Source organism: Pyrus communis, chromosome 9, assembly GCF_963583255.1.
Source record: "Pyrus communis chromosome 9, drPyrComm1.1, whole genome shotgun sequence".
Taxonomy (NCBI): domain Eukaryota; kingdom Viridiplantae; phylum Streptophyta; class Magnoliopsida; order Rosales; family Rosaceae; genus Pyrus; species Pyrus communis.
The window spans coordinates 11805640-11815943 of NC_084811.1; the positions used below are offsets into that span (position 1 = coordinate 11805640).

The following is a 10304-nucleotide window of genomic DNA, read 5'->3' on the forward strand; positions in this document are numbered from 1 at the left end:
AATCCAATATGGTAAATCCGCCCACCAGATCTTCGATCCATAACTTTCTAAGAGTCTCAATGTATTTCTAGGACAACATATTAAAAATTTGTGACGATCTGAAGGTTGGATTTTTCATCACTCGCAAGTTTACGTGGTTATCAACAATTGGTCCTACAAATTTAGAAATCCAATCCCGGAAGACCTGTACGTCAGATTCTCAATCTATAAGTTTCTAATATTCTCAAATATTACACCCAACTACATATTGTAATTTCATAACGATCTAACGGTCGGATTAATGTCAACCACAAATGTTAATAATCTAAGATTCTTCAATCCAAAAGATCAGTATATCAAATTTCCAATTCGTAAATTTCTAAGTCCTCAAATACAATAACATATTAAAGTATCATAGCGATCCAACAGTCAGATCAAAGTCAATTTTGAAAATCAAACGATGGTTCAACTTTTTATAAATCAAATTATCGAACCATCGTTTAGTGTTTCAATAAACGGACCTTGGAACCAAACGCAAGACATTGAAGATGTCTTGCTATCCCAAATGCCAAAGTCCCTATGCACCGTCATGGATGGCGATTTCAGTAAATGGAAACTCCGTTCTCCTACCAACTACGATTTTTACCAAATTTTACAAGCAAATAGAACTCAAGTATAAGGAATGATTTTCTTACCTGTGACAAAGTCTAATAGGGACGGAAGACAACGTAAATTGTTGAGAAAACGGCGGGTGGCTGGAGGGATCGCGGCGCCACTTTGCCGCCACCTTTGCACCATCAGACCATTGGGGCCCACAAATCACCTCCTAGGGTCATGGGCTTTCGACTGGATATGGTGGTTGACGTCCGATGAACTCGTCCTGTCGTGAACGACGACCAAAAAATGGAAACCCTAGGTGGGAAATGATCGTAGAATGGTGGTGAGTCGTTTCCAGGTGGTGGCGTTAAGTGAATCGATCGGAGAACACCAGAATCAACGATTCCAAAAACAGGTAAAAAGGAGAAGGGTTCTTTTTTTGGGCCGGGGGGGAGGGCGAGCCAATCCTACCCCCCCTCTCGGTCCACATGTGTTCCTCAACAGATCATTTCCCTTGTTTTCTTGGAGCCTTCCAGAAGCATAGGGTTCAAAAGAACATTTCACCCTTGCCTTTCCTCGCTTACTTCTCCTTCGTTACTACTCCGATTTGTAAACGGTTTTCACCTAGGCATTCTTGGAATCTACCCAAAATACTAAGACTAACCCAAAAGGTCTATGGATTTTTAATGACTCGTTACAAAAATTCAAACTTTGTAACTAAGGAACGAATCTAAAATTAACAAAAATAAAATAAATTCGCATAGATATAAAATATGTAAAATTAAATAGTGAAATCTAAAGACGGGATTTCACAACTAAATTACTTTTCGTCGAATTAAGATTTAACCTAATTAATGGTACATTTAGAACTATTTCCATGTTCTATCCACCTAACAAGGCAGCCCCTTTACTTTACCATTTCATCGCAACTTATACACATAAGATAACAAGCAAAACTAATTCAATCAACAATAGGTGAAGAACTGAAAGAACCATTAGAGCTTGTTCATTAATTTCCTAGTCGAAAGCATCAAAATGAAGCTTCCAACATGATTCTACTCCTAATCGAAGTTCTTGCCTTCGTAGGTCTGACCAAACTGCCAATTCTTAGGGGCAATATTCACTGAAGTAATGGTTCTTCCATCACTCTCACCTACCCTAAATGTCAATGATTCCCCAACAAGCTTAGCATCGGTGGTCCACCTCTGACCCCACATTCGCTTCAACGGCGTCCATGGAAGCTTGCCGTCACCTTTCACTTCGACACTTGTTACATCCCCAGAGCCTCCAACATTCCAAACCATCACTTCATTGAAATAAGGATTCCCTGTTATTGTGAACCGAATGCCTCCTATTTTTTTGCATGGTACTCTTCGATATTCAACTGGGACAATGCCAGCCTTGTACTCTGCAATCTGGAGGAAGATGGGCTTGGCTATATCGAAATGCTCGCGTGGCGAATTGCACCATCCTCCATTGTCACTTGGGAGGTTGTAGTTTGGAGGGCAGTGGTTTGTTGCTGTAACTGACACAACTGGCTGCCCGGGCTTGCACCATTGGGGTGAGTCTACGCATCTGATTTCGAAGCATGCACCACACGACTGCCCTTTGTTGAACAGTGCATCGCTTAGTGCTACAGTTTTGAGGCCATAACCTTCTTTAACAACATCATGGTAACCACAAGCTCCACCTAGTTGGTTCAAAAAATTTCATGAATTAATTAGTGCTGTTTTTTTATTAGAAGAGCGCCAAAATTTCTATAAAAAAAAATGCAAGTGTTTCATTGAAAAGCACGTTTTGTTCTTATAAGAAGAGCTTTTAGATGTCCAAAAATATTGCTAAGCATTCCAAAACATTATCAAACATTCCCTCACGGCTAACAGAGAAAAATCTTTGGGCAAGCACTTTCCATATAAATTTGCTACATCATGTGAGCAATAAATTCCTTGTAAGAAATTAGATGGGTTAGAGGATGGTTCAAAATACATTGGGAATGGGTGATTTATTAAGGAGTATGATGTCGTTCTTGTCATCCTCTTTCTCAACTCAACCCCATGCCCAGTATCATCACTTAGATTCAAATAAAAATCCCTTTAAGAAAAAAGAAAAAGCAGAAGTAATACTATTAAGAGACTTCAAAGAATTAAAAAAAAAATAAAGCAAAAATAAAAAAATAAAACCAGCTCTCTCGCCTACTTCCTCTCTCTCTGTCCCTCTTCTGATCCCCTGAGTCCCTCAAAACTCATAGTGACGCGGGTTAACTGCATAACTTAGTGAAGGAGATAAGGAAAGATTCTAGTTGAGACGCTAAAACCTTAAAAAGTCTTTAGAAATCAAAAGAATAACTCTTTTTTTTTTTTTTTAATTTGTAGAAAAAATGTTAGGTAAGCCGGGGACCATTATGGTCCCTTCATGGCTCCGCTCTTGTTGATAGGGTTCATACCAAAGGTTCCGGAGCCTCCTTCGTAGCATGTGGCATGAGCATGCTTCCAAGGGCCAGGCTTGAACTTTGGCCCAACCTTATCGTGATCCTGCTTGGCTTCAAGAAGCACACGGTCGGCAGCAGAGACATGAACATGGTAAGGGAGAAGAAGACATAGCAGGATTGGCCCCAGGAGAGCTCGCAAAGTCAATGCCTTCATTGTCATGGCGTTGGCACTCGGTGAGGACATTGGCATGGCCATTGCTCTCTTTCTCTCTTTCTTTTTATTTTTTAGATATTAATTTTCGGCGTCAGTTGAGTATGTATAGTACAAGATGCAGGTTATTTTTGTAGTTTGACCATTTCTTTTTGTAGCGTTTATTTCGGTTAAATTAGTTGGATGATCGTATTTAGGATGTTAATTGGTTGGCGCATGCCATAGCTATATAGGAGGAAATAGACTAGGACCAAAATCTTCATCTGTTTAGATCCCATTAAATGTGCCTTCCTTTCTATAGCAAATAAGGGTCAACAAACTGATTAAGTAAACTAAAATGGCCAAGTACACTCGAATTTTTATTTTCTTGACAAACGATATAATCTACACTAGGGGGAGGGGATGATCTTAGCTTCACAATGGGCTAGCAATAATGTGGTTCAAATTTACCTCTGACGAGAATCGAACCTAAGACCTTTCACTTACAAGTGAAGAGGAATATCACTAGACCGTAATACTAAATGACAAGTACACTTAATTTGGATGACCGATAACAGTCTGTAACCAATACCATTTTGTGCTTAAATTGGTGCATTTAATTCTAGCAAGCAAATTTGGCACTAAACTTCTCCAAGATAAGTCGTAGGCAAGTAGTCTTAAAGAGAATCTTTTTATAGATAAATTGAAATTGGAACAAAAACGATAAAAAAAAAACCTTATATAGAGCAGACATATCAAACGTGATCATCAGAACAAACCTTAGTCGGAGAAAACCATTTGGGAAATCTCTAGAGCAAGAAAAAGAGGCCACATATCCCAAAAGCAATAACACATGCAACTCTGCATTTCAAATCCGTCATAAATACAATACAAACTCACTAGAAATACAATATAATTTCTTAGCCATGAAAAGACTATTGTACGCCAAAAAATCAATTAACGTGTGGTCACACATGATTCTGTATTCCTAGCAACCTAATAATGAGTAATCGACCACAAGGATAAGTGAGAACATATGTCGAAGGAACACGTGAACTAATAGATCGTTAGGGGAGGTTTGTTATTGATTAGTGTGAGTCCAAAGAATTGACTAAGATTTTCTCCTCTCCTTTTTCTATCCTCTTCTCTCACATTATTTTATTTTATCTTTTTTTTTTGTTATAAAAAATTAATATAAAATGTTGATATAGATTAACCATGACCGTTCAAATAGGAGAGCAGGAAAAAAAAAAAAAAAAAAAAAAGGGAGAGAGAATCTTACTTCTCAAAGAATACCTTACTAGACATCAAGAAAGTTGAAATAGACACGTACCTTCCAATATCTTAAGTCAATGTAATTAATAAAATATGGATTTGAGACTTCCAATCTAATAAATAGAATACGTTTTATAGGCGGATCCGACCTAATGTAACATATTATTTAATTTGTTATATTAGTTTAAAAATATTATACTTGTCTATGACAATGATTTAAGTTTTTTTTCTTACAAAAATGACAATTGGTGGCAAATCACGGTTATCCATCATTTTCGGGAGTCGGAAAGACTCACAGAAGCATTTTAACCTTTCCCTAGCCACAATAATTTAAGTTGTTGTCAAATAACTAATCTCGCATAATTCTTGTCTACTGTTATAGAAAAATAATAATTTACATTTTTTATGCATTCAAAATATACACTTACCACCCAACAACATAGTTAACCGTTAACATAGGGCTGCTGCATCGTCTTCACTGCAAGGCGTTGTCCTGTGTACTATGGGGAGGCAGATTCTCTACTTCCTACTTTCTGTGCCATCCTGTTTTATGTGATTACAGTTAAGCATGTTAATATTTTATATTGTTTTTTTATAAAAATACTAAGACAAAAATGAATAGTAATATAAAATGTTAACGTGGTTTAACCGTGACCACACAAATAGAAGGGCACGGGAGAGCACGGGAAGTGGGAGGGTAGAGAATTTGCCTCTGTACTATGGTGGGAGTCCTTAGGATTCGAATTATCGGATTAGGATTCTCTCACTCCTCCTTCAATCCCCTCCTCTCACATTTTCTATTTTATTTTTCTCTTTTTATAAAAAAAATTAATATAAGATATTGACATGATTTAACCGTAACCATTCAAATAGGAATGGAGGAAAGGAGAAGAAAAAAAGGAGGAGATAATCCTACTTCATCTATAATAACTCTTTAAGCTAATTTTTTATTGTGATTCACTCCATTATATTACCAAAAAACAAAAAAACCTTATAAAATTATAAAAAAATTTACCGGCTCACAAAAATATTGTTGAATGGGCTGATTCCAGTAATTTCCCGTCCTTCCACTTCCAAACAACCAGAGTGACAGAGTCCCAGACGAGCCAGACGAGCCAGACGGCACAGACCAGTTCTGAGTTCACCCTAATTTTGCTCATTTCTTTTCGTTCAGTATTCTCAATTTTTTTCAACTTAATTTTGTTTTTTTACTAATCAGTTTTAATTTCGTATCAGGACTGCAACAGCAGCAAACTGCAACCGTGTGTAGTATAAATACTGCAAAAGTAGCAATAATCCAGGCGACTAGCGAGTAGGTAATTTTTATAATATATGTTAGAATTTTAATTGATATGCTTCTTATTGCTAATTTTTTTATAACATATTTGGAATGATAATTTGAATTGTGTTGCAACTCTATTTATTATAAAAATGTAATCGTGTAAATTCTATTATTTCTAAAATACCCTTAGTAGATTCTATTGGGGTAAAGAATTTATCTTCCTACCACTATAAATAAATGCGCAATAGGTTTGAATAACTCACACCTTACAATTACACATATTTGTGACAACCCGTTCCAAATTTTACGTTTTTATTTTATTTTAAAAGCGTGAATTTACGAAATTACCCTAGAGGCAAGGACTTTGACTTCCGTTGACCATCGACTTGAGAGATGTGGGACTTATTCTTTTAGCATATCCTTGTAGTACTCATTAGTACGAACGTATAGGCGAAAGCCGTTTGCGAGTCCGGATTATAACGGTATAGTTACGGACGTTCGAAATTGGTTATTCAAGGTTTAGTGTTAATTAAATTAAATCCCCAATCAGAAATTGATTATTCAAGGTGAAGCCCAATCAGAAATGGAGGAAAGAAAGAAGAAAAAAAAAGGAAGTGGCTTCCCGTCCACCACACCCACCACGAGTTCCCATTTTCCAAGGCCGATTCCGGCCAACTCCGGTGGAGTTTTTCGATGCCACTACCACCATCTTGAAGCTTTCATTCCCCTCTACAAAATCCACCCAAGAACCACCTTGATTAACCATGGTATGTGGCGGTTTGAGGCCACTAAAGTAGACGAAAATCAATAGTGCTCCGGCCACCCTTTTCGATTTTCCGGCAAATCGGCAAAGCGATGGCTGATGCCACCACTTGAGCTTTGTAGCCCATCATCCCAGGAGCAAAACCCAACCAACCTTGACCCCGTTAGACCACCGTAGACGACGAATCGACGTCGGGAAGTTTTAGGCACCCGCCGGCTTTGTGGGCAAAATTGACCATCTTCCGTCCACTTTTGGACTTCGTGGCAGGGACCGATCATTCAGGACGCCTCGATGCGTGCGCTAGAGAATCATAGCATGGACTCCTGGTGAGTGGATCTTTTCATTTTTATCGTACATATTATTGAGAGTTCTATCAACACTTTTAAATTGATTAGGTATATTAGCTTCATATAATTATTGTGAATGCCTAAAGTACCTATATGAACTACGAATGGCTTGATCCCTGTTTAGGGTACGTAGGCAGTCTAACGAGACGTTAGATGCAGCCATAAAATATTTGAGACAAAAACTTTGCTTGGGAAATTGAGTAATGCGAAAGAAATTGGTAAAGGCAAGTTTTAGTTTTGTGAATTAGTTAGTTAAATTAGTGTTAATTGGGTTGTCATGGATAATTATCCTTGAAAATAAGTAGTTCGGGAGTAGGGCGTTATTGATTGTACACTTCACACTGTATTGTTTATAATTGAAAATGCTACGACATGGTTGAGTATTAGATTGCAGTATGGTATATCCACATGTATATTACTTGCATATAATTATTGGGAATGCTTTCAAATACAAAGGTGAACTCAAGACACACAGGTAAATCCAGGTGAGTTTGTGGTAATAGTTGAATCGATTGCGTTATAGCTTGACTACAGTTATGTGTTAGGCAACTTCGATACTGTCGTATTGGTTGCCATAAGTTGCACATGTTATATTGAGATGCATTGAGAGCTCATAAACCTGCACCCCGGTGTTAGTGCTCCCGTCCGTGGCCAGGGCACAGTCCTTCACGTGATGTTCACCTCCCGCACCTTACGCTCACCTTGGATCCAAGGTAGGTGCACAGTCCTGTCGTACAGACCACTTTAGGTGGTTCCGACTCGTAGGTGACCCGCGATTATTCGCACAGTCTTCACGTGATCGTAGCACTTGAACGTATTTATTTACACCCAGTCCTGTCGTACAGACCACTTTAGGTGGCTCCGACTCGTGTGCAGGTATACTTATTGAGTTATTGGCTAGCCAGGATTGATGAGATATGGATAAGTCGTACAGGTCATTATAGGTGACTCCGACTTATATGTTAGCCATGATTGATGAGATATGGATAAGTCGTACAGGTCACTATAGGTGACTCCGACTTATATGCTAGCCATGATTGACGAGATATGGATAAGTCGTACAGGTCACTATAGGTGACTCCGACTTATATGGATAAGTCGTACAGGTCACTATAGGTGACTCCGACTTATATGCTAACCATGATTGATGAGATATGGATAAGTTGTACATGTCATTTTAGATAATTCTGACTGATATATCACTTTGTATTGATTAAGTTCATTTGGCCTACTTATTAATGTATGGTGGAATTGATGGCAAACCGTGGTTTTGGTCATTTTTGAATATGGTTTGGATATATGTATATATGTTGTACTGTCCTATAGAAAACGATAAGGGAATAACAGTGAGGGGTTATTACTGCTAGAAAGGTAATAGTTTTGGGAAGCTTGGTTTTACTGCTTACTCACACTTTCTGTTTTGTACCCCTTCAGGTTTTAACTGCTGAATTCGTATCGACGAGGATATATAGCTAATCTTAGTATTGCTGGCTACTTTTAAGGGTATGATTCTTACCCACACTACTATACCTTACTTATGCTCTGACATCGCGTGTGAAATGGGTTCGCTCCCACTTGAAGCGCGCTCTGGTATTTAGACACTTTTAGATTCAAATTTATTCACTTTTTATACACTATCACATTTTATGGCTTCGTCACCTTCCAGGTGTCGGCCAGCACAGCTCAATTCAGGGTCCAAGTGGACTTTCTGGGTCGGGGTGTGTCATATCTCTCTTCTCTCTCTGTGCCATTATAATTGTTTAGTAAATTAGGCCTACAACAAATTGAAATTTTTTATTATACGGCATGTAGGTAATTTTTCAAAAAAAAAAACTCTTTGGTAATATGAAAAGAAAAAAGAATGCTAAGGATAAAGAAATTGCGGAAGTTTAAAGGGATCTCTTAATAAAAAAAAAATTCTAGAAACTTAGTACTACAGCTTAATGGTAATCATTTTCACTTGTAAGTGAGAGATCTTAGGTTCAATTCTCGTCAAATGTGAATTTGAACCACATTATTATGGTTGTCTCATTGTGAGCCTTGACCTACTCTTCCACCCCAAATGTAGATAATATCGTTTGTTAAAAAAATTAATAATAATTTTTTTTTTCCTAAGAAGAGAGTTGGGGCTTAGGTTTTATGGCCCCTCCATATTTTTTTTTCTTCAATTAATATAATATGGGCATGACGGCCGAGCACCAAAAAATTCAAAAACGGTTTCAACTAGGTTCCACTTCCAGCCCCCCTTAAATATATCTTTTGAATATATTTTCGAATATTAAAAAATGTAAATTTTGAGCATTTAACACCAAAAAATTCAGAATCGGTCTTGAATTTATCATTTTCCTTAAACTAAAATAATTTATTTGCAAAATATTCGTTATCTTGGTGAAACAGTTGTTGATCGAATATTTAACATTGATGGTTCTTTTTTTTTTTTTTTTTTTTTTTTTTTTTTTTTTTTGGAGAAACTGGAAATTAGCATCGATGGTTCCTGGAATAAGGAAAAAGTGCAACAAGTTGTTCCTCGCAATAATTTTAATTCCATTGGTTTCAATTAATAATTTAACATACATCTCACTAAAAATGACGATAAGTTCATTTGGCAGCCTTTTGTAAATCTAAACTACCTATTAATGTCATTCAGTAATACGGTCTCATAATATTTCTATTCACTTGTAAATGAGAGATATTAGATTTGAATCTCATAGATGGCGAATTCGTTACAAAGTTTGATTGTTCATTACGTGGCTTAGCCAAACTCTCTCACCCCTTAGACCATCTCCAATCATTGGGTTAAAATCTAAAATTTGTAGCTCATAAAATTTAGGTTTTAACACAGAAATAACTTTTTTGCTATAACCCTTATGAATTAAAATTTTAATCCCAGATTATTAAAGTATGAATTTAGTCTAATTTTTTTACTTAAAGTAACTTTTTTACAAGAAAAAATTATGTACACTATCCTAATTTAATTTTATAAACATTTTAACTTAAAAGTATTTAGATTCCGACAAATATTGAAAAATCATTAACCGACATCATGAAACTCATGAAACACTATGAAAAAAATATGAAACACATAAAAGAATTTCTTTTTAATTACTTTAGCCATTAGATTTAAATTTGGAGCGTTAGATATTTTTTTCTACCATTGAATTTTATCAAATTAGATCTTAACTGTTGGATTCAATAAATTTATAATATAAAACTAAAAAAAATATACATATATGGTGGGTCAGCCCTACTAACCCTGGGGAGAATCCATGGTTAAATTTGGCCTAGAAATGAGTTTTGAGTTTTAACTCATATTTGCTACAAGGGTTGGAGTAAGTTGGGGTAAGTCTTAGTTTAAGGGATAAATTACACTTTACCACCTCAAGTTTGAGGTCTATTGTAATTTCATACAACATCATCAAAAAATTTCACTTTTATACCTCACC

The 10304-nt window shown here is 36.5% G+C and overlaps 1 protein-coding gene across 1 annotated transcript; it reads right to left on the minus strand.

Moving 5' to 3' along the window:
• Window positions 1-1448: 1448 nt before the first annotated feature.
• On the minus strand, window positions 1449-3273 carry LOC137746121 (expansin-A9-like). The gene is made up of 2 exons (XM_068486189.1): window positions 3020-3273; window positions 1449-2266 (listed from the first exon to the last, which is right to left on the minus strand). The coding sequence occupies exons 1-2, from the start codon at window positions 3258-3260 to the stop codon at window positions 1638-1640; spliced, it is 870 nt and encodes a 289-aa protein (XP_068342290.1). The 5' UTR covers window positions 3261-3273; the 3' UTR covers window positions 1449-1637.
• Window positions 3274-10304: the final 7031 nt, after the last annotated feature.

Coding starts and splice junctions, on each gene's coding strand:
- LOC137746121 (XM_068486189.1), bottom strand. CDS start 3,260: ATGGCCATGCCAATGTCCTCACCGAGTGCCAACGCCATGACAATGAAG. Junction 2,267..3,019: donor AGGAGGCTCCGGAACCTTTG/GTATGAACCCTA, acceptor TGAACCAACTAG/GTGGAGCTTGTGGTTACCAT.